The sequence below is a fragment of the Heterocephalus glaber genome, unplaced genomic scaffold (assembly GCF_053883595.1).
Source record: "Heterocephalus glaber isolate CG9 unplaced genomic scaffold, H.glaber_assembly_v1.0 deba00001579, whole genome shotgun sequence".
Taxonomy (NCBI): Eukaryota; Metazoa; Chordata; class Mammalia; order Rodentia; family Bathyergidae; genus Heterocephalus; species Heterocephalus glaber.
Genome location: NW_028258360.1, coordinates 3,064,366 through 3,089,647, shown reverse-complemented (window position 1 = coordinate 3,089,647; position 25,282 = coordinate 3,064,366). Strand labels below are relative to the sequence as shown.

The 25,282-nt window shown below is 39.8% G+C and overlaps 1 protein-coding gene across 5 annotated transcripts in view; it reads right to left on the bottom strand.

Annotated features, from left to right (window-relative positions):
• Tpp2 (tripeptidyl peptidase 2) overlaps window positions 1-25,282 on the bottom strand; it is a 66,534-nt gene that overhangs the window by 40,679 nt on the left and 573 nt on the right. For all 5 annotated transcript variants that reach the window (XR_002387419.2, XM_004858577.3, XM_004858579.3 and 2 more), the window contains exons 2-8: window positions 18,911-19,039; window positions 12,814-12,909; window positions 11,046-11,150; window positions 7,813-7,937; window positions 4,344-4,507; window positions 1,052-1,206; window positions 370-446 (exon numbers count right to left, since the gene is read on the bottom strand). Coding sequence is in view for 4 of the 5 variants with exons in the window: in XM_004858577.3 (XP_004858634.2) it covers window positions 370-446; window positions 1,052-1,206; window positions 4,344-4,507; window positions 7,813-7,937; window positions 11,046-11,150; window positions 12,814-12,909; window positions 18,911-19,039 (851 nt within the window). In the remaining variant the exon portion in view is untranslated. The remainder of the gene's footprint in view (window positions 1-369; window positions 447-1,051; window positions 1,207-4,343; window positions 4,508-7,812; window positions 7,938-11,045; window positions 11,151-12,813; window positions 12,910-18,910; window positions 19,040-25,282) is intronic.

Genomic DNA, 25,282 nt, shown 5'->3' with positions numbered 1-25,282 from the left:
CAATGTTGTAACAGACTGTCCCCTGGCTCTAAAAGGGGTGACAAATGAGGATGTAGTAAAGCCAGTAATGAAAACCATTAGAGAGCTGGAAGGTTGCAAGTCTCAGAAGGGCAACTGGTGGGCTATCCCAGCCCCACAGGAGTACAAGGAATTGTGGCTCGGGCATGGAGTGACACTGGGGCTGACAGCGAAGAGGAGACTGGGCGTGGGGCCGAGGCCTAGGAGACACACAGTCACCACATAACCAGCACAACCACTGTTTTTCCACTGTAATGCTCAATTCGGTCATTTAAAATACTTTAAATTTAAAATATTTTATAGTTTTCACCAGATAACAGTCTATACCTAACAACTGTCAAGAATACATACCCAGAATTTGGCCAGTGAGTTGCTTCTCCATAGCTGTAGTTGACGAGATCACACTTATGATTTATAACTTCTATCATCTATTAAAAAGATTCAGAGTCTAGATTAGGCAGCAATTTATAGGAACAGACTCGCTAGCAAAACAAAGGTTTCCAATCCTTATAGTTTCTTGATCAATTTTATTCTAATTTATCAGTTACTTTCAAGCATAAGGAATTAAAAAATAACAGATAGGAGAAGACACACAGTATAGTAAGCAGCCAATATAAAAAAATAAAATACAACTAGTATTTTTAGAATGAAGTGTGATTACTGGAAAAGTGCAGGCAACAGAATGGTCCCTACTAGAATTTAAAATTACCAAGGTTATATATTGAAATAAAGTGTACAGCATTAGTTGAGGTTTTAAATTCCTTTCTGGCTGATGGAGCAGCTGGTTGTCTTTAAGTATCTTAAAATTTCTTGCCAGAGAATTTTGTAGAAATGATGACTAAAAGTATTTTTTTTATAAAGATTTAAGGCAAAAATCTTTTTGCTAAACATTTTAATAGAAATCATTTTAAAATGAAATGAGTATTTTTGTTTTTTAAAACAAAGTCCCGTACACGAAATATAGTTGCACATACTCTTGGTATATCAGAAGCACTTACTAGTCACTGCAAATCCACAGCTCATAAATACTCACAGCTCTTATGAGGCCTGTGCCTGTCTCCATTGTGCTCAGTCTTGTATCCCCAATCTTGATTGAGAGGATTTGAGCACCAGGAGCTACTCCATTCCGTTCAGGTTCATCTGGAAAATGCCCAGCAGCTATACTGGCCACGTGTGTACCATGAGCTCCTAGATGCAAAAAGGGGGAAAATGACACGAAATTCTCATATATGAACAATTTTACCATCAAATTCAATTTGTGTCTTACCATGGTAAAAATAATCAAATAAAAATATGCCCTAATCTATGTAGCTAATGATACATTATTTTAACCCTACTGCCACAGTCCACAAAAAACCTTAAAATTACACACAGTTCTACTAACCCGAATTCTACTCTACATGGGGAGCAAAAGTGAAAGTCACGAAGGAGATAAAGTATTTGCAACGCATATAAATGACAAAGAGCTTCTACCCAGAATATATAATCTTTCAAATAAAATAAAGGTGCACGAGAGAAACCCTTTTGCCCTGCAATGGGTAAACATCTGAAAAAGCACTTCATAAGAGATGATATGCAGATGGCAAATGAGCATATTCAAAGATTTCAATTTTATTAGTCATCCAAGAATTGCAAATTACAGTCACAACAATTTGCCTCTACATGCATTTCAGGAAGGCTACAATTTTAAAGGCTGACAACAGCAAGCACAGTCAGGGTGTGTATTGTACACTGCTGGTGGAACAAAAGCCACATGAAGGCACACACAATGATCCAGCAACTCTGCCTTTAGCTCCATATGCAGCAGAAATGCTTGCACGTGTACTGTGCACGAAGACATCCACAAAAATGCTCATCACAGCATTACCTGTAGAGTTCAACCTAAAACAACTTCAAGCTCTGTTAATGATAAATGGATGTATTCTCTATCAAGTCATAGAACTGCATTTATATAGCAATAAATATGAACTGCTTCCACACATTATGTGATGCTCCAAAAAGAAGCTTGAACTAAGATCCCACAGGAAAGAACCACATTGAGTTAATCCTATTTATATCAACGGGAAAAGGCTGAAACACGTGAAATTACCACTATTTTATCATTTCACATCTACAAAACCAACACCACATGACCTGAATCGTGTGGCAATGAAAATGAGGAGAGCGGTGCATTTTAGCAGCGGTGCTTGGGGGTGTTAAGATTAGTGAGTAGCAGGAAGTAAGATGGGGCCAGTGCGCTCCAGAGCACACGCTGATTTGGCACTGTCCGACTTCTGGCTCTTCCTCAAAGTCAAAATATCCATGAAAGGTAAATGTTTTGAACTGATTGAGGCATTGAGGTAGCCACAACAGTGCCACTAAAGACACTCAGCATGCCGGGCTTGGACCCCACACTTCTAATGCCAGCATTCTGCACAGCTGGGGCAGGAGGACGTCAAGTTGGAGCCCAGCCTGGGAGACTTAGTGAGGCCCTGTCTCAAAAAATAGAGCAGGGCTGGAGATGGAGTTCAGTGTGAAGGCCCTAGGGTCAGTCCTCTGTACCATCCAAAAAAAAGACAACAGAGAAAGAGGACTTCCAGAACTGCTTTAGGAAGTGGCGAGAAGGATGTGCTAAGTGCGTCTGGGGGTAGGGGTTTCCTGATGGGGCTTAAAGGCAATGTGCCTTTTTCTGCAATGAATTTTTAAAAACTGAAACACTGTATTTTTCAATCACAGCTTGTCTGCTATATATATATACACATATATATATATATATATATATATATGTCAATGAAGTAAAACAAAACCAAAAATCTATAGACTTTTAAAAACTTTTTCAAGTTTCTAAAAAGATAGTAGAGAAACAGCCTGTTACTACTGGAAAAGCAATACACAAGCAATGATAAATGACAACAGGCGCTAGGCCTGAGTGTCTGGACAGTGGACAGCTGGAACTCCAGAAGTGAGGCACATGACCCTTCAAAGTGGCTCTGCCACAGTGCTGAGAATCCTCTGCCCCAGCCAACTGCTGTCATGCAAGAAAATATACACCCAATGTTGCCAAGTGTGCCTTCCTTACTTTTGTCCAATAAAAACAGGAAAGCAACACTTTAATGTACTCCCTCCCAGAACAGCTTGTCACCACCACACCAGGCAGTGCTCACAGTAAACCACCATGCACTGGCAGGATGTGCAGCACGTGGAATTTTCATACACTGCTGCTGAGAGCACAGGAGGAAAACTGCTCGTCAATGTAAAAAGCATCAAACATATATTTAAACAAAATACACAAAAACTCTGTTTGCCCAGCATCCCCCTGAAGCCTCATGTGATCACAGGTGGGATCCCCAGAAGGGGCCTGGACAGAGGAGGCGGCCACTGTGGGTGTGACCCACAAGCTGCATCTCCCTTCCTGTGCCTCCCTTGGCCTGCGCTGGGAGCAGCTGTCCCCTGCTGAGCCCTTCTTTTGCCCGCGCTGCTCTGCCTCGTAGACAGCCAACTATGGGCTGAACCATGAGCCAAAACAAACCTCTCCCCCTTTCAGTCAGAGGTGTTGGGTGTCTTGTCTCAGGGACGAGTAAAGTGACAGACACAAGCACAGGTTTGTACACAATTGTCGAGACAATCTAAGTATCAAGCAGCGGGTGAATGGATAAACAAGCTGTGGCGGAATTGTCTGATGAAACACTACTTGGCAATGGGGAGCCAACTGTTTACAGTCACAGCAGGAATGAAATGAAGCAGGCAACGTCCCTCGTACTTCTCATTCCACTTGGGTAAAATTCTAGAAAACCCCCAGCAACCTAGGGTGACCAAAAATGTATCAGTGGCTGCTGGGATGTGGGCAGCCAGGCCGGAGCACAGAGGGAGACAACGCGCAGCTGGAGTGACAGGTCTGGCTGCTACGGTGCTCAGCCCACCGGCCTACCGCACCCCACTGCAGCTCCGCCCCGGTGGGGGGCGTGGCCAGAGGCAAAGCCCCTCACTTCACGGCCCTCTCCCTGCACGAAGCAACCCCCTACCGGAAGCTACTGGCGTAATCTATCTGAGTTTAATTTTCACCGTACAAACACAGTCAGTACACTGCAAACTTTACACAAATGTTCTGCCATCAATATATTTTTCATTAAAACTTAGGTATTTTGAAATTTATGTAGATTTATTACTTTTGGTTGCTGTACAATATTTCACAACATGACGAACACATAATTTTTAAAAATTTATGTTTTTGGAAATGAATATTTAGATAGTTTCTAATCTTTTGAAGTTACACAGAATGCTGTGGTGAGGACGGTTTTACTCGGGGTGAACGATTGCTTCTCATTAGTAAATCTGAAACAGAATACCTCCACTGGTCACAATGGAGAGCAGGTTTCCATCCTCATAAATATTAACAGAGTAGTTCAACATCTCGGCTGTGCCAAAGGAGCCGTACTCTTCGGCCTCCTTGTAGCTTCTTAGTGCAGGACATTTACTCAAGTCCCCATCCTCATTTGAATCAATGCAAGCTCTGTCAATTGAGAAGAAACAGCAGGCATCAAACTCTATCCATTTTCTCACCTTCCTAAGATCGTACATGACTGCTTCGCAGTTGTCTCCTCACTACTTGCTACGGCTTAGATCTAGAATGCCCCCAAAGTCTCGGGCGTGTGGAGCGTGGCCGGCTCAGGGGGTGCTGGGCTCCTGGGTGGACTCGTCCAGGAGGCGGCGGCCAGCAGCTGAACGCTCGTCCCAAGGTGGGGCCCAGGGGAAGATGGTCCGGGGGGCGTGACTTGGAAGGGCGCCCCCCCCCTTCCCTGCCGCCACGGCATGCGCAGCCTGCCCGTGTGCCCTTCTGTAGGAGTCGGCTGACCATGGAAGGAAGCTGGGAGCCAAAGTAAATTCCCCTCCTGTAGGTCGTGGGTGTTGGGTACTGTGAACCAGCAATGGGCAAGTGACTACGAAGGACACTTCCCCAGGACTCTGCGTCTACCACACAAGTATAGGGGCAAGGCTCCTGTTTCAGGCAGCAGCGAAGCTTAGGGCTTAGGGCTTAGGACGGGCGGGTGGCCCCGAGGAACCAGTGCTTTACAATGCAGCTGAAATTCCACAGGGCCCTCACTATGAGGGAGACCGCACTTCGCTCCCTACCCCTCCTTCACACTCAACGGCCACATCACGCTTCCTCTAACGACCCCTGGTCTCTTCTCTCCACTCCCAAAGCCTTTCCTACCCTCTCTTCTGAGTTAACTGTGTTATCATTCAGGCTCTAACATGTTGCTTCTGGCAATCCTTCTTACTGCTTCCTAGATTGGTTCCGTGTACCCAATTCGAGCTTTCACAGAACCCAGAATACAGCAAATAGCCTCGACATGGTCCACCTGGTGCAAAGAAGGGGCTCAATAAACTTTCGCTAAATGAAGAATAAATCAACATTTGTAACAACACTTTCACAGCATACTGTTACACATTTCCTAGGTCAGTGTTCTATCAGCAGCATCAACAGGAACTGACTCAACAACCCAAGCATCCCATCAAAATGTAATTACTGACTTCACTAAGTAACCCAACAGAGGGTAAATACAGTAAGAACATGTTGCAAGATTATTAACTTTCTGAAGGTCTAGTTGGCTTAATTCAACCAGTAGTTATTGGAATCCAGAGAAAAGAAACAAAAAAGTGAAGTCAGCACGCAGAGTACATGTGTAAGACTGAGAAGAGGCTTAGGTTTGGTACATTCCTCTACATTTTCCACATATTGCTTTGGTAATTTTCTATGGAGTGAATCCTCTGCTTTCAGAAAGAATCTCAAAGGAGACACAGTAAGAACAAAAATCCTTAACAAGAAAACAACAGTCTTTTCTTTCTGTAATCTTCTGTAAATATTGTTTCAACCAGTTTTTGATGCATTTTGAGTGACAGTCAATTTAACACTTTATATCCTGACAAACACTCAAAGGCGAGCAAAGTACTAGGTCACCTGCTAAGTGTAGAGACAGATTTAACAGTCAGAAATGGGATGGTCTTTATAAAAAGGAAGAACCATGGTACTTGAACGATACATCACTTTACTTGCCCTCAGAAATGCTGACATTTTTGCAATGAGAAACAGAACATCTGCAGATAGCACCTAAATTTGCCTTAGATACTTTGGGATTTTCACAGTTCTCTTCAAAAAAATTTGGATCTCAGGTCAAAGTTCTACAGGACATACTGTGTTATGCAAAAAAGGCTAAATTGCTTCTCATAGTATCCAAAAGCATAATTCTGCTGTGTCTTTCACTGATTATAATAAAAATTTCTACAATGTTCTTCTGGGATTTCAGATTTTATTTCATTTAATGTTTGATTAAATTTCATTCCAATACAAAAGTTCCAAAAGAAATCTTAGAATAGTTGTCTATGAACTACTACAAGTGAACCACTTTGCAGTATTCAGAGCCTGTAGGAAACATTTTAAATGGCAACCTGTGGCCTCACCGGTGGCACAGCTGCTGGTTACACTGAAGTCTTTCTGCGGGACACTCAGTTCTGTGTTTGGCACTTTCCTCACATCTAACCTCGCCTCTTCTCCCACACTAAACTCACCTGAGGTTGACCAATGGGGGTAATGTGTTACACCAAGTGGTGAATGTATTAAGATTTATAAAATAGACATGTGAACGGCTTTCTGTTATTATAAAGACTGTGATCAAAACTCTCTCTAGAAATCTTTTGGGAAAAAAATATCAACATGTGTGTACACCTGCACACATGCAAAGCAAAGCATTTTTGAACACACAGAACTGCTTTAGTACTCGGTATCATGTGGGCTGGAACAAGCATACACAGATACTTTATTAGCACGTCAGTCCCAAAGGGAACAGAGATTTCTCACTAAGTGGAAAACTTTGTGTAATCACAATCAGGGATGAACTGGTCCTTGTACAAGGGGAAGCAAAGCCCTCCTCTGTGAGCACTGTGAAGAGCAGTAATTCTGCAGGTGTGCATATTACACATATGCCCCATCTCATGAAACCTTCACATATGAGCAGGCGCTCAAGGAACAGTTCCTGCTTACTGAAAGAACCCTACAACACACGTATAGCTGAGTATCTGTGTTGAGAACATATTTCTGTATTCATGAAGATGGCAATCTGGGAAACACGAGCTGATTCCAAGAAGCACGTGTGCAGTGCATGCTCTCCGCTTCCCAGACGCTGGGATGTTACATGTAAATCACATGAGCAGTCATAGGAGCAGAAATAGGAAAGCCACATTTACTGAGTGCTTATTACGCCCAGAAACACTGAATTTAATGTTTACAAAACATTTCCTCATCCTAAAGAAGAGACTAGGAAACAGGCCCAGAAAGGTTTAAATAACGTGCTCGGGTGCAGAGCTAGGGTTCCAACTCCAGCCTGAGCTCTCTTGGTCACGGTCTTATGATGCCTCGTGTAACCAGTGACTGTGTCTGTATTTAAAATGTCTTCTCCCCCCAACTCTCCTCCTCTACTCTTAAGAATTTACAGTAAGTGCCGTGTAACATTTCCTTGCAGATACTTTCCAACTGTCCAGCTTTAATTTGGAGTATTTTCACCCCACTGGTTAATGAAATAACCAATAGTTATTTCAAAGTTTCTGTAAAATAAATAAAGGTCATGCTTAGTGTAAAGAACACCAGTCTTTATTACCAAGAAATCAAAAGGCTTATCCAAAACTCCCAAAAGCTGACTTGGGTCTCAGATTGTTTCACTGAGTGATAAAGAGCTCCATTCAGCTCTAAAGGTTCAATGTGCTTTAGAGTAAGTAAAAACATCTGAAATGAAGAAGATCCACAAAGTACATAAACTGTACCTCCAGGCTTCTCCATCATGCCATACTATGCAGTCATACACAGGGCCGGGGTCACTATATTTTTTCTCAAAAGAATTTAGCAATTCCACTTGACTTTGAAGCTCCTCCTTGATTAGTTTATTTGCCTAATCAGTTAGAAAACAGATTGATATTAGCACATTTTATACTTAAGAACAGTGTATTCTTATATACAAAGATACACAGCTAACCTATAGTAAAATGTTTCACAATGGAAAAATACAAAGAAATCTGTATCTATGCAATTTGTACTTCAGGTCAATAAACAGATACTAATAAACATTTTAAAATTCTTTTAATCAATCTATCACTCCATCTGTTTTATAAAAGACATTGGATACATGCTGGTGATAACATGTGGCCAGGACATGTTGGTGTCAGCTATGTAACTCATTTCAAAAAAAGAATTTTAAAAATAAAATTTCTATACCTTTGACTTTTAAGATTTCTGTAACAGGATCTGCTCTATCTCATACACAGTATATTTCTTAAAAATCCAGATAAATAATAAAAACATGAATCATCTTATTGCTTTAAAAATTTTTCTAAGTTAAACATACAGATTTAATAAGGCAAGCTAAACTTTATTTCAGCTCTGTAGTCATGAGTAGTGAATACTTTAGAATACATTATGTAAAAACTCGATGACAACTGGCATTATTATGTGTGACCCCTCCAAAACGTCTCAAATCTAGAATATCAAACTAGATATGTATCCAAATAATTAGGAAAAGACAGGTTAAAATAAAACATAAACTGGGAGATATAAAAGCATGTAAGTACTGAAACTGAGGCAAATACATTAAACTTCATCAAAAACGTGCAATTACAGTTTAAGAAAACTATAAATAAACAAAAAAAATACCTCAACTCACTATATAATTACAGTATGAAGATCCAGCAGGGGTTGACAATCACAGTGCGTGGGTCAAATCCACCCTGTGACATGGGTGTGTCAATAGTTTTACTGGAATACAGCTCTGCTCAATCATAGGCCCCCTCACATACTGCCTGTCTTCGTGACAGAAAGGTAGACAGAGAATGCTGAAAATACGCACCATCTGACCATTTATAAAGTTCCACCTCTGACCAAGAGCATTCCTAGCGCTCAAAGTCAATTTGCTTTCTATAAATAGTGTGCTACAGAGATTGTCCTAAAGCCAAGAGGTGTGGATCCAATCCCCTTCAGTCCTGCCACTTACTAGCTACACACTCTTCAGCAAGCTACCTGTCCTCATAAAAACCCGCTGAGGCCAGTGGAAAATGGTGGGACAGGAAATGATTATTTTGGCCAGTAGTTACCAAACTTTATTCCAAGACAGATTCCAGCCTATTTATTAAATCAGTGCACTAGGGGATGAAGCCAAAAATTCTGAATTGTATTTTGAAGCTCCCTAGTTGATTTGGAAACAAGCAGCCCAGCATCCTAGCATCTGGGAAGAAAAGAGCACACTGTCGAAGTTTGAAAACAAGGCACATGCTGAATACGTTAACTGAGAAAGGAAGTGTCTGAGGCCTCATGGAAAAGGAAATGATCATGTAAGACAGTAGGCTGAATCATGTGAAATCCCTGCTAGCTAGCCATTCTGATATACAAAAATGGCAAGTTCATGTTCTGACCTAAGTTTTTTGTGATTACATACTGTATTGGTACCAGGGATGGAACTCAGGTCCTTGAGCTCCAGCAGCAGGCGGCGAAACCACTGAGCTAAATCCCTGACCAATTACATACTGTATTAAGGTTGCTCTATATTCACTTAAATACTCCTAGTAAATAAAATTTTGATTTTCATGTTTAAAAAATTCTAGTATGTTTAATTTTTATTTATTCAATATATCTACATTTATACCTCCTTAAAGGAAAACAGTCAATTACAGATATTTTGGCATGCAGAATGTAAAACAAATGGATGATGACAGCTAGGCCCCTCTTTTACAAAGTCAGTTGTATATATGCAGCATCTGAAGTTCTACATTGAATGTGTCTAACGATGAAAAGTTAAAGCACCAATGTTAATGTAACAGAAAAGTATACAAGTATTACAACAGATGTAAATTGGCCCTGGGTCCCCACTCCAGCTGAGCTTTAATTCAGCTCCTATGGTGGTTTGAAAGGTCTGCCCCCTCACAAGATTTGAATTTAATTCTCTCTCTAGGACACAAACACTGGCAGTTTTGAAAGCTCTTTATGTGATTCTAACAGAAAACAGAGTTCAAAATCACAAATATGAGTCCATGTTTTAAAGAAAAGGTACATGTATGCATTAAAAGAGAACTTCAGCAGGATAAGCACTCAGCTCTGGTGCTGTCTCTGGGGACAGCATTAGGGAGGCTTTTCTGTTGCTACTTTGCACGCTGTGTTGTGCAAAGGTGGGAGCTAGCACGTATTTTCAAGACAAACATTATTTTCATTTTAAAAATTGATTTTAAAAACTTAATGGGCAAGGATGTAGAAGAATGGGTACTGTGACATACTGCTTGAGGGAATATAAATTAGTACAATTGCTTTATAACCCATCAAAAAGACATAGCCAAGAACATTTAAAATTGCATTGTTCTCAAGAGTCAAAAGGCAAAAATAAAGCAAGCAGCAATCTGCGAAATGGATAAATTACAGTGTACTCAGAAGAGACTATCACAGAGCAATGAATGTCAACACCTATAACAGATGAGTATCATAACATGATAAGCAAAAAAAGCTCTGCATAAAAGATGACATCTTGTACTATTTCATTTTACAAAATTCAAAATAGAAAAAAATCATTCTATTGTGTTAAAAGTGGCTGCCTTTGTGGAGGAGGAAGAGAGCAGTGACTAGCAAGAGAGATTCCCGGGGTGGCTTATGTGAGAGAATTCACAACTATACAGTTATAACTCACGCGCTTTCACTTACAGGTATTATATGCTGAATAAGAAGTTTTAAAATGCAGAAATACATATGCAAGTTTCCTTCAGCATAAACAATAAGGGAGGCTGGGGATTTAGCTTAGTGGTTTCGCCGCCTGCTGCGCAAGTGCAAGGACCCGAGTTTGATCCCCAGTACCAAAAAAAAAAAAAAAAGAATAAACAATAAGGGAAAACTGGTAAAAAATTACTACACTTAGAAGAAAACTGAGAACAAAGAAAACATGTGAAAGCTCAGCCTACTCACTCCCTAAGACATCTAAGTAACATGGTTCCAGGACAAAGTCTAAATAAAAGTAACTAGCACCAACTTGAGAAGAGCCGTTGTTGGCAACATCAAATTCTTCCTGTTTTCTACAGGCTTCTGCAAGGGCCACTCTGTGAATGGGATCCCAAATTTTTTCCTTTCGTTCTTTCTGCAAAGACAAAAAAATTACAATTAGGCTGACAAATAGTTTGGTAAACCAGAAGTCATTTATATGTGAACCTTTTCAGCAGTTGTGATGTTACGAGGTTCTCATACAAAGGTTTAAAAAAATAATTTCTAAGGAAGTTAATAAATTAATGATCAATTATTAAAAATGACTTAACGCATTACAATTAGGATTAAGAGAACAAGTTTGCCAGGACACACCAAAATATATTTTATAATCCTATTCTCCAATTTAAATTCTCCCTTTCTCCAACAATTTATAGTCCACATTAGAAAACTGACTGAATTCCCAGTCATTTAAAGAAATTACTGTGTCCCACACAAAATTAGGAAAGGCTGTAAGGCAAGTGCAAGCAGAGGACTAGACGACAACTGTAGCTGCATTCTGATGGAGTGCAGGCTTCCTCAATTTCCTTCCTCTCTAGTTTTGCTTTTTTTGTTTCCAGCCTCTTTTGCTGGACATGGTTTTGTTACTGAAATTGGCCTTAACCTTTGTCTCCAGTACCTTTAACATACAATGTCTCCCAACAGAAGTTTGCTAGTTAAACATTTTTTTTTGCAGTAAAATAACTGACTTGGTGAAGTTAAAGGAAGGGTTCAGTTTAACGTAACCACTCTATATTTCATGTTAATTTGTACTTCATCAACATAATTAGATTTAACATCAAGTGGCATATCTATGCATTTTAGCCTGAAATTTTAAAATAAAATAGTATTCGATCAAGGTTGTGTGCCTTCGAGTAACTTCCAGTTCACAGACGTGGTAGGAAGCAAGAAACAACACTGTGATGTGATAAAACGGCTACAAGTCTTATTCATTAGGATCATTTCCAAAGATTAATCTTGTTTCACAGTTGAAACTCTGGACTTGTATCAACTAGTAGGGTCAGAGCAGTCTTCTAAACTGGCACTGTCCAATATGGCAGTCACCAGCCACAAGTTATTTAAATTTTGAAATAGTACATAAAATTAAAATCCGAACTCCTCGGACAAAGTAGCCACAGTTCAAATCTCAGAAGCCGCCGTGGCTAGCGGCCCCTAACAGGCAGGGCAGAAACCAAGCTCTTCCTTCCAACCTTTCCACCCTCCCAGGAAGTCCCAGCCAACAGCTCCACTAAAGCAGACCCCTCGCCACTCTACAGCTCCTCCTCCGTCAGACTGTGCTTCTCATACCTGTGCTTCAGGCTTCGGCTGTGAGCGACCCTTTCCTGAATCCTGAATGATGATTAACGGGAAGCAAGAAGGCCAGCGAACAGTCAGAAAACCAGCAAATTACAGAAACCACAGGAACAGACAAAACTAAAGAGGTCTGGACTTCAACTGTCTTTAACCTTTTCAAGTAAAAATGTCCTCAAAAATCGAATGAAATCTCTCCAGCATCTCCCAGAAAAACAAATGCACAAAATTGGAAGTAATTTCCATGTATCCAGGTTCCCTAAGCTGATCCTGCACATGCACCCAAGATCAAAAACCACTACTTTAAGTGGATAACAATCCACTGAACAGAACCTTTAGTCATTTTTCAAAAGCTACCCAGCTCCCCCTCCCAAATAAGTAATGGTTAGAGTTTAAGAATTTTTTTCCCCTTTGGTAGGAATAAAATCTGAGAAAGATATATACGTCACTGATACCAGGTTGTACATTACCTGTATCCTTTCTTTGAGAGCTTTTGGGTAGAAGTCATAGCCATTTTTTATGCCAATATGATATTTGCCTGAAGGATTTGTCCAGCTTGCAGGAATCTGTAAAAAAAAAAAAAGGTAAACTGTTTACTCACTAAATGCTTCCCAATGTCAATGATACATCACTGAGGGAAAGTGTACTTTACATCTACTCTAACAGCACTCATTGGATAAGCAAGCTAATGTATTAAAGAAATACATTAATACTCTTCAGTAGTCACTGATTATTTCTGTGGCCTTTTTTCACATCAAGAAATAAGATGTTTCAACTACAATTCCTTTCATTTATACAGTGCTTCAACAAGTGTTTTCAAAATACACTACTTCATTAAAATACAAAGACTATTACTAGCTTTTGAACAACACGACACCTGCTGTCTTCCTTCATCACTGTCCTAGTGCATCAAATACTGGGTAGGGAGACAATTTACAGAACCTTCTACATTCTCAGATTTCCTGTTAAGAAAAATAATATGACTCTTCTCTACCACACCAGAGGGATGATGCATAGATACTACAAAAAAATCTATAAAATCATACCATGTATATAGAAAATCAACTGTATATGCTCTATCTCACAGTATTACAAAGAACATAAAGCTTTCGAATCTGAACAAAAGGAAGGACAAAAACTGAAATATAGTTCAATCAAGAAGACCAAACAATATTCAATGCAAATGTATGGGATATAAAGTCAGACAAATGTGGCTGTGAATGTAAACTCTTACCACTACCATAGGCTTACTACTTTTTTTATACAAGGAAGAGAAGAATCCCTACTTTATGATTATTACGAATAATGAAATGCACTGAGCATCAACCTAAAATGTCGAAAGGTAGATTATTCATATTGTTTGTAACCACAGGACGCTAATTATGAAAAGCAGCTTTGAAATATGAACAAATTACAAGGTTGAGCCATCAACCACTCCGAGCTGGCTGACTCATCAATCCTCACTCGTGCAGAATCTTTAACCCAACTCATTTATGTGTCCCTTGTCAATTATAGTCCTAGCAGAAAACTTCTGGGTGAAATTTTCTCACAATTTGTCTTAAGTATAGGAAAACAATCATTAAAGGCCTACATGTCATTAATCATTTCTGAATCAACTAGGTGTCTACGGAGTATGAAATTGCAAATACATTGACCTATAAACCAAAACTTTTTATTCAAAACTTATCAATCTTTAGAAAACAGATTCTTTAATGTTCTTGTTCAAAGCCCATAATATAACAAAAACAGTAAGAAAGTGCTGCATTAACAACAAATTAAGTAGTTACCAGCAGCCATCACTAGTATCTCACTACACACACAGCTCTGAAACCCTTGGCTCGTGGACTATATATCATAATGAAAACAATACCACAGACATAATTCATATTTATATTTAATTAGGAGAAAAAAGTCTGCAGGTTCCATGGAATTAGATATATCTCAAATTGCAGCTACGTATTTTTTTTAACATGAAGCCAAAATAGTTATAAAATTAGTCACAAAAAAATGAAAGAGTATGTTATAATCACAGTTATTCTATCTAACTTTAGCCATGTTAGATTAAAGCAAACTTTCTGAGGCAATTATGGAATATGTTATTTTGTATATCTGAGTTAGCCTATATAATTGAAGTTATTTTTGGTCTCTTTAAGAACCAAAGCTTGCATTTTGACCATTTTAAGCTGACATCTTTAAAATGGTTCAAATTACACAGTAAGCACAATGCAGTAAGACTGGTTTTCATATGACATACATAATTTCCTTAATAATTACACCTCATTTCTCCGATTCTCTTGAAGAGAATGGTACCTAATGGAGCATCTCTTTTAAAGAGCAAAGTGGCATCGTGAGTGCTGCTGTACCCTGCAGTGAAATCCTTGCCGAGGTTTTTGGCTTAGATGGTGTCAGCCCTGCAGCCTCTCCTGGCACACGCACACCACTCTCTCAGCTGCCGCCACCTCTAAACACTGTGCTAAATCTGCTATGCCACTCAGTATGCCTAGATTTACTGTTTTCATTTTTTAAAAAAATTTCAGGCTAAATATTGAGGATTGGAAAAATAACTTCAACTTAATTGTGGTAAGATCCTTTCTAAAATGCTACCAAAATTAAAATAACAGATGGAAGGAATCACCCGAAAACCTAAGAGGCAAAGAACAGGAAATGAGACTTTAGAACATCACCACATTTTGAAAGTTGCAAAGTACAAAGAAGAAACTAAGAATCAGTGAGGAGATGACGGAATATTAACATGTGGTGTTGAGACACTGACTGGGTCTTTTTATAGAAAAAAGGAAACAGGACTCTACTTCACATTGAGCATAAAACTCATTTCAGTCAAATTCTACAACAAATCTGAAGAGAATCACTGAAATTCTTTAGACATATAGGAGAATGTTTTCATGATCATGAGGTCAGAAATTTAAGACATTTTGAAGAAATATTCAACTAAATATAAGAACTTCCAGTCATCAAAATACATTATATGGAGAGAGAAAATATAAGTACAAAATGGAAGACGACACCTGTAACACATACAATGAAAGGGCAGGTAAACATTACATAGAGCCTATAAACTGGTATGAAAACAACAAACAACTCAGTAGCATTAAAAAAAAAAAAAGGCAAATGAACATTAATCTCCACAAAGAGAAAACAGAAAAGTTTAAGTATATGAAAAGGTACCCAGTCTCATTAGTTATTAGGGAAATGCAAATTAAAAGCACAATGTGATACATCTAGACTCCAGCACATTTAAAAAATTTAGAGTCTGAAAAAACCAAGTGTCAGAAGGGTAAAACTGTTCGGCATGACCTAGTGACCTTATCTCCATGACTCAGCACTCAGCAATTCCACGGCTACACACGTCATGCATACGTGTATGTATGTATGTATGTATGTCATGTTTACTGATATTTTGGGGGCCCTTTAAAACAGCATCATAACCTTACAGTGAAACCCACCACCAAAAGACACTATCCCAACAGAGAAAGCTGAGAACTTCCAAATACTGTACTATCTCTAGTGCCCTGCTAAGCAAGAGAGAGTCTGAGATGACTGGACATCAAAGGAAAACATCTAAAGTGAAACACTAGGTTTAAGGAAAGAGAAAAGGAAGAAAGGATAGAAAAAGGGTGAAGAGGAAAGAGGGAGAGAGAGAAGGAAGAAAAAACAAGAGAAAGGGAAGAAGGGGAAAAGGGAAGCAGAAGAGGAAGCTAAGAAGGAATAGGAAGAATAGCAAGGTAAGAGAGGAGGAAGAGGAAGCTAGAAACAAATAGAAAAAAATTTAAGATAATTCATATTCCCAGAGATAAAATGTTATATACATGATACAAAAAAAAAGCCCTGAATGAACACGAAGAGGCTTTTGCAATTAAAAACAGGCAAAATTACAAAAAAGAACAGAGGGAAAACAAAGTTTTTGTAAAGGGAGAGGGGAAGAAGGATTGAAGGGAAGTGAGAGGATCCGGGGGGTGGACTAAGATACATTATTACAGGTACAAATCCCCTATGACTACGATCATTACAAATGTCAACAGTGTATCACTAAAATTAATTTTTTTTTTTTTTTTTTTTTTTTTGTACCGGGGATCAAACTCGGATCCTTCCACTTGCAAGGCAGGCGGCGGAACCACTGAGCTAAATCCCCGGCCTAAAATTAATTTTTAAAAAATTTAATAAGAGTTAAAAGATAATGTTGAGAAAAATCTTTGGACTCTCTCAGTAAAGAAAAAAACCAGGAAACCCCCCCCCCCAAAACCCCAAAACCAGGTAGTTTTCAGGGTGATTTCAAAAATCACAAAACTGGAGAAAAGTCCAAGAGGCCCAATGACTAAGTTCAATGTCCAATTAACAGGAACCCAAGATCAGGAAACTATTCGAAAGACAATATAAGAAAATTTCTTGGAAATAAAGGATCTGAGAAATAAAACTTAATTTTACAATGTCTAAAACTAGAACAAAGTTGGCAAATAAAAAGTATTTGTATGCTGTTTAAAACTTTGAAGAAAATTTAATATAGTAAAGATTAGCCTGATGAAGCTGAAAGCAGCAGGGGACAGATCAAACGGGGCATTTGACTTTTCTTGTTTGAAGCCTTGTAGAAATACATGTCTTAAAATTATGCAATTATGAAAAGAATTAAAATTTAAAATTGCATTACATCAATGGGCTGAGAACACCAAACAACACAGCTAAAGAAATATGTTATCAAATACAGAAAAGATACAAGGGTAATTTTATCAATGTTCTGATCTTATTAAATTAGGACTGACATGATACATATAATTCTACCTTTGAGCACTAGTGACATCAGCTCACGCGGTTTATTTAAAGTATGGGTTACTATAGCTATCAAAATAAATGACTAGGAATACTTAACAATTTATATGGTTCTAAATCTGTAAGACTTACTAGGAATGCTCTCTAGTTCCTCAGAGTAACTTAATTCTCTCCAAACTAATTCTGATTATCGGTTTAAAAGATAGAATATCAACTCACAGTAAAATTCCTGCCATCCTCCATACTCACTAGCTACTATTTCATGAACCGTTCTATGCTTTCGTTATTTTTTTTTTTTTGGTACTGGGGATCGAAGTCGGGTCCTTGCACTTGCGCAGTAGGAGGTGAAACCACTGAGCTAAATCCCTGGCCCTCTATGCTTCTGTTATTATCATTGTTATGGCTTGTGTCTAGGTGGCCCCTAAAGCCTCATGTGGTCATAGGCGGGGCTTTTTCATAGGTGGCTGGATTTAGAGTGTGATGCTGGGACTGACTCATGGTGCAATGCTAGGATCAAAGGCCCTAGGATTAAGGGTATGAGTGCTACCTGTCCTAAGTAGCCTGGATAAGACAAGGGAAAGAGCTATGAAAGAGCTATGGTTGTCCCTTGGTGCTTTGCTACCTTCTGCCTGCCAGGAACTGTTTTTCCTCTTCGATGCCTCTCTGCCATGTGTCACCCTGACTTGGACCCAGCCTGCTATGGACTGAAACCTCTACAAACTGTGAGCTAACTAAACCTTTGTGCCTTTAACGTTGGGTGTCAGATTATTTTATCTCAGCAAGGAGAGAAAAGCAACTAAGACAATTATCATTTGCAGTATTAGAGATTGAGCCTGACCCCAGGGCCTCACACATGCCAGGCAAGTGTTCTACACTGAGCTACCGGCCCAGCGCTTTTGTAACTATTTTTTGTTTAGCTTAGCCAAGCCTTTCTATCAAAGACACCAGAATGAAACAAAGCCAGTCATTTCCATCAACAACCATTATGACCTAAATATTTCTTCATGGTCAAATTCACTGAAAATTATGATGGGACAGGAAACGCTAAAGTTAAAACTATATGTGATCACTTTCTCCAACTTTCTAAACAATCTCAATTCTAAGAACTTTATTAAACAATAAAACAACGGCTCCTTCTAAGATCACCTCAACGACCCACATCTTCTGGTATCTATGGTCTTACGAAGTCCTCCTCTCTTAAGTAGGTGCTAGATGTACTGACTCACTTCCAATGAGTATAATGAACAGGTGTAATGAAGTGATGGGTTGTTGTGTCCAGGATTATTTTGTAAGTGACGGGCTGTCTCTTTCACGATCGTGCGAAAAGACCATGCTTTCACCTTGGACACACCCTCTCCGACCACTCACCCTGAGTGTAAGAAGCACTGTGGAGAAGGCTCTGTGTCCTGCCTACACACTGAGCAAGTGTGGTGTGACGGTCAACGATTTGCAACTTCACGAGAAATCCAGAACTAGAGGAGCCTAAGTCAACTCAGATTTCTGACTCACAAAAACTCTGATGTAGTAACTTTTTTTGTTTTATTTTTTATTTTATTTTTTTGGTACCGGGGATCGAACTCAGGACCTTGCGCTTGCAAGGCAGGCGGCAGCACCACTGAGCTAAATCCCTGCCCAACTTTTTGTTGTTTTAAGCCATGAGGGTTCGGGGTACTTGTTATGCAGCAATAGGGTAACTACTATCCTGCTGCCAAACGTAAACTAAAACATCAGATGCTTTGAGGTAACAGTACAAAAAAAAAGAAAAAATTAGATAAAAGCTCCAACCTTAAGCACTCTTCCTGAAAGACCAATAATTTCACCGTCTTTGGGCTCTACTTCCGTAGCAGTATTCACATCGCCACTTCCTGTTGTATCAATGATATCAATGATTTTTGGTTTTCCGTCAGTTGTAACCTGAAAATTGAGACAATTAAAACATAAATTACACTTTTAAGTTTTATTCTTAAAGAAAGCAATGCATGCCCATATGTGTGTATGTGTATTGTATAAAATTTCCTACATTTAACAAGAAAACTGTACTGTTTTAAACCAAAAGCCTAACAAATACTAACAAAAAGTTTAGTCATGGAAATAACACAGAATCCTTCAAGTGGTTTCGTATGTTCTTTTAACAAACAATTATACCCTATTTTAGGTGTTAGGGATACAGCAGTGACCAGCACACAAAAATCTGACTTCACCGATCATATAGTGAGGAAGCAGTCAATAAATAAAATAGTAAAACACAGAAAGGACAATTAAGCAGGGATACGGCTGAGGTGGGCTTTCAATTTTAGCTGGTCAAGGAAGCCTTACTGAGGAGGTCTGAAGAAGGTGAGCTCTGGGCTGGATAAACACAAAACATTAGCAGACAAGTGTTTACTGTATTTCATTACCGGATACCACACTAGCACTGTGAATTTAACAGGTGCCCAGTTTAAACTTACTTATGTCCCCCAAAGCATTTTTCTCTGGGCTTTGCTGTCTCAAGAATCACCACACAGCCAGATGCTCAAGGCAGACACCGAAGTCCTTCTCTGACTGTAGTTTTACCTTGCAGCAAAGCCATCAGGAAGTCCTGCTAATGCTTCCTCTAAAACAAAGTTCAAACTCCTCATCTGTGATATTCACTAGCACCATGGCAATCCTCTAAAGCACTGGACTGGCATCTCTTGCCTCCACAACGCAGACCACCTCCTTGGAAGCGTTTCAGGGTACAATGCTGGCCCCTACCAAACGTGACACTAAAACAAGCTGTATGTTATCCATCTTCTTTAAGGCTTTCAGTGAATTCAAAGAGCACTTGAAATATAAAAAACCTTGCCAAGCCTGAGCCCGGCTGGTCACTCACGACTCTTAAACACGCTCATCTCCTTCCCGTTCCTAGAATACACCACACCTTTTCCTGCCTCATGCCTTTCTGTTCAGGGTCTTTCTGCCGGGAACTCTCCACCCCTTCAAGTGTTCCCCGGGATTCAGTCTTCTATTCCAGTTTCTAGCAAAGCCTCGCCCCTTCAGAAAGCCCTCCCCAGTGACTTCTTTCAGGTGGTCACCACCAGACTTGCCCACCCTTTCACTCTGCACCTCGTTTCCTTCTCAGAACATAATCCAGTTTGTAATTACACACTCTGGTGGTTTCTGTCAGTTTCTCCTCCATAAAGGCACAACTGTTTTATTCACTAATATACATCCAACACATAACAGTGCTTGCTAGGCACACAATAAACATTTATAAATTACTGAATGATCCAACACTCATTACTTAGCATTAACTCTAATTTTGGTAAGGTATGGTTTCTTGCCAGGCACCAATTTTTATTGGAGCCATCACATGACTGCTATGGGAAACAGCAGTACTGTATTTTCAAACTCTTTGCATGGGAAAAATTATCTCTGAGCTGGCTCTTTCTGGACTAGCTCTGCAAAGAGAGTTTGCTACAATCAAGATGTGTGTACGGAGGTGGCAGTCAGGAATTGGGCATAGACACCATCAGAAAAAGGAGGATTACTACCTCAGGAGACAGGGATGTAACAAATGCCGAGCATGTGACAGAAGCACAAAGCGTTCGGACCTCCACAGCACCCGGAGAACTCACAGGCTTTAAGACAATGCTCGATGTTCACTTCTGGGTCTTCCTGAGCAGCGCGCATCCCTTCCCAGTAGCAAGCATTTCTCTGCAGCATGCACAGAGCTCTGTATTCCAGACAGCCCGAGAAGTGAGAGCGGAGGGCTCCCTAGGTAAAGGAAGAAAACACCCTTCCTCCTTCACAAGGTACAGCCAGGTGGTGCAGCTGGTGGGCCACCCATCTCCCTCAGTCACGGTGCCACAGAACAGGGCTTGAGGGGCGTGGAGACCTCTGCGCACTTCACGAATGCTAATTCTTTAGTTAGCTGTTTATTTCTTGCTAGGAGTATATAATAGCAATAAGAATTCTGAAAAGTATGAAGGCTCAAAATTGCAATTAAAAAAACACTGAAAAGCATACCAAACTTTGGTAAAATTAATCACATACTGATTTTGAAAAGATAGGCTAAGTATCATCTCAACTAATAAAATAAAAAATAAAGTAGCAAAGAAAAATGTAAGAAAATCTACCAAAAAATGGAAATAAGTTAGAACTACCCCCTAAATAAAACTAGGTAGATCATGTATTAATATAATGTATTTTAAAATAAGTATGTCATATGAAAGGTACATAATCTTCTTGTTCAAAAACCAAACAACTTCAGTGACTTAAAATCAAGAATAACAGGAGACTACTAATAAGTCAGATAGATTCTTCTCATTAGAAACCTCATTATCTGAGTATGACCAAAGGAAAAAAGCCTAAGGAGATTTAATGGCTTTATTAACCATCTACTACTTCCACAAGCTTTCCTTTGAGGGTCTCTATCTCTCCCTGCATGCTCTAATACACACATATTCTTATAAAAAGCTCTTGGACATGCCATTTCTCTATCCACGTATTTCTTACTTTAACATTAAAGACAACTACTCTACTGGCGAAAAAGACTTTTTTGGTAATTCCGGGGATCCAAAGCAAGGCCTCACACATGCTGGGCAAACACTACCACTGAACTCTACTTCAGCTCACTGGAGGTGTAAAAAAAGGAGACAAAAGAATTTAGGGTTGGAAGAAGGTAAGTTTTAAAAAGGCAAACCATGTGAGAATTCCACAATACAGCTTTGGAAGAATGAAACTGAACCGCTAATGCTGGAACTGCACCCTTCAGCTCTGAGGAGGGAGAAACATCACACAGAGTAGTTACCGGTCGTGCCAGGATAATGAGCCCTGGGCTCCAGGGTGGGGGGCTGAGAAATGAGCTATGCTGCCCAGATCAAGGGACAGCCCAAAGGCTTGGCCAAACGGCAAGGATTCTCGTTACTTTAGGTCTTCACTGTAAACACTGTGGTAGAGGATTTGAGGGTTGGGAGCCACTCACTAAACATTTAAGAGAGGGCCAGAGAGGGCCAAAGCGGGCGGGGTGGGTGGGGTGCCCGCAAAATACCCTAAGTAAAACCAAGTGCAATGCTTACTTACTTGAAATTTCAGAAGAGATACTGAAAATACCCTCTTAAGCAAGAGATAATTCCATAAGCAAATAATATTCAGTGACTTTTGTTCTGAGAGCATATGATAAGATAATCTTTGCTTTCAGAAAGTTCACTGTGAGTTGAGAAGACAGACGACTAAAGATAATTATAATACAAGGCAGTTAATAATTGTGGTTAAGGATAGTGTGAAAATATTTAAGAATCCCAAAAACCCAACTTTCAGGAATGAGGGAAAGCCAACTGAAAGAGAAGTAATAAAATTAAAATTAGTATCCAATTATACATATGATTATAATATCTATTATATTTCAATGGAAATAAAAATACATTTTTATAGGATTACTTGTATCCTCTTACCCCAAATCTTTTATTCTCCACCAGGAAATTGTACTCCCCCATTATGCACATATACACATTTTTTCCCATTCAATCAAAATATTTAGCATTACAAGTAAATTTCACACACAATGAATGGAGGGGACCCCAGTGATTGATTGTCTTGCATGTGCTAGGTAAGCACTCTCCCCTTGCCTGAGCTACATCCCTGGCCTTACACAACAAATTTTGACATATGCTTTCAAAGAATTTTAACTTAACCAGGAAAAAGGTACACAAATGGAAACAGTAAAATGAAATATTTAAAATGCTATTAGAGAGACATGAACAACTTGCTCTGAGAGCAAAGAGGGACCAGTAACTCTTAGCAGAGATTCAGCCTTATTCATCTTCGAAGCCACAGGCCCTAACAGTGGGTAACACATACACATAAATATATTGGGAAATGTGTGCTGAATTCAATTAGTGCATTTCCCCAAAGGGTAATGGAGTCAATACCTAGTAGAGTCTTAAAATTAAGCAGGAGTTCACAGGTGATTGTAGCTTAAACAGCACACCCACAGGCGTATGCTGGGAAAGACTTGCAACCTCTGAGTCCGTGGGAAAGGGGGAAAGTTCAGGGGAAGCACTGGTGAAGCTGGTGGGACTATGGCTAGAAGAGACGGTGGAAAGTGACGCTACATACAAGGATGCTGAAGAGTCTTTAAATACAAAGTACACATTTTTGGATTTTTTTTCCCCCTCAAAAGCAACTAGGACTCCAAAATGCTTTTGTTTTGAACAAGGATGTAATACAATTTTTTTTTAAGGCAAATGAGTTTGGCAATGTGAAGCAAGCCCGGTGGCAGGGAGACCTACTGACTAGCTCAGGGTCCACACTGTGCATGGAATCTGACTGGTCCGGTTCTCACAGGCCCTCACCATCAGTCTCTGTAAGTCACCAGTTTGCAGGGTTTTTCCATCAGAGAATCCAGCATGAGGCTGGTGCCTGAGTATCTGCCGAGGAAATATTTAACCTTTTAAGTAATCACTACTCCTCTTAAGCGTCCACCTTCCACTTCCAATGCGCCCAGTTAACCACAAAAGAGAACTTAGCCCAAGGCAGGCAGCAACCCACGCGTCCTTCCCAGTTTGCACTTGTGCCCCCAGGCCTTTATACGGAGCCTATCTGGCTTTCTAAATGGCCAGTCCAGACCCTCTTCCCCCTACCTTCTTTCCTTCCCTTGTATTTCTATCCACCTTCTTTATCTTCCTCTTAACTACAACTGAGGGTGTCATTTCTTTTTCCTTGTTTTTTTTTTTCTTTTCAATACCAGGGATCAAACTCAGGACCTTGCTTTCGAGGCAGGTGCAGTGCCACTGAGCTAAATCCCCAGCCTTTCTATCCACCTTCTTTACCTTAATGGTGTATACACATCTGTAAAATGTATTTGTCAAAGCTTAGGGGAAAAAAAAAGGCTTACAAATTCACTCATTTGTAGGCCACCGTTCTGAATTTAAGTGGCTGTGTGATTTGGTCGATATCTCAGAGCTAAGCTTTCATTTTAGTATTTTGCTTGAAAATATATTACACGCAGATATCTAATACATTTACACTTCTTATAATCGGTGTGTACAGACTGAGCGTAAATGCCTACTTGAATATATTTACTTTAAAAATTAGTGTTTAATACTTTTCTTGAGCACTTTAAAAGTCAATCTGGTCAATTTTCACAGCAACATAGTGGGGTGAATACAATTGTTTCTTTACGAGGAGTAACAGAATAATCTGATAAGCTGATCTGGAAATTCGGCAAATTTCTACTAAGCACTAGGCTCCAAACTTTTCGGATCCTCTCCTTATCCTGACAAAAGAACCAGTGAGCCACTTACCCAGCCGTTCTCCTCCCACTTATCTCTACAAAAAGGAAACACACACCACACCAGAAAGGGAAGCATTACTACTCCATAATAAAGCCTCAATGAAGCGACTGTAGCCACTGTTTTAGGAGTTCAGTGTTATTTATAAGCGAACAAATAATCAACTACAGTTAAGAGGCGGGAATTCTTCACCTGCTCCTCTCCTAACTGGCAGAAGCTGTAGTAAGACCACCCTAAGGCGTGCTGTGTTCCACAGCAGTGCCAAAGACCACCACTGAGCATCTTGATCCCCTAGAGGGTTTTCACAGACTGGCCAGCCTGGCTTCCTCTTTCCCTCCAGAATTACTTTCTAAACTCCAAATGCCAGCGCGGTCATCAGAGAGCAGGATAAAGGGTCCAGAAGAAAAGAAACTTGGCGGGGGGGGGGGGCGCCGAGCAAAGAATTATTAAATATCAGGGTTTCACGGAGAAGGGGGCTAAGATTCAGACCTGAAGGGCTGCCAAGGAAGCCCCCGACCTATCGTACGTTTGATCACGGAAGATTCTGGGATATGGATCTTCAACAAGGGTTACATTCTGCTCAGTAGTGGTCTTCTAAACAACGCCAAATTTGCGAAAGTTAACGATTAAAGACAATGCTTTTTTTTAAACAGACTTAAAAAAAATTACCTTTCCATACTGCCCCCCCGATCTAAAGATTTAAGGCTCCTCGAGCAAAACTAAAATTTTAAAAACCATCACTGAAGGGTGTTCTGTCATGTTTTGAGGTTTAAAAACACAAGCATTATTTCTTAAGGCCTGAAAAGTTCTCCAAAAACCAATGAAACGGACTTCCCCTTCTGTCAAAGACTAAACCGCGAGATTTAATGACACTAAACGCTGCACAACGCTTAAAAATAGAACA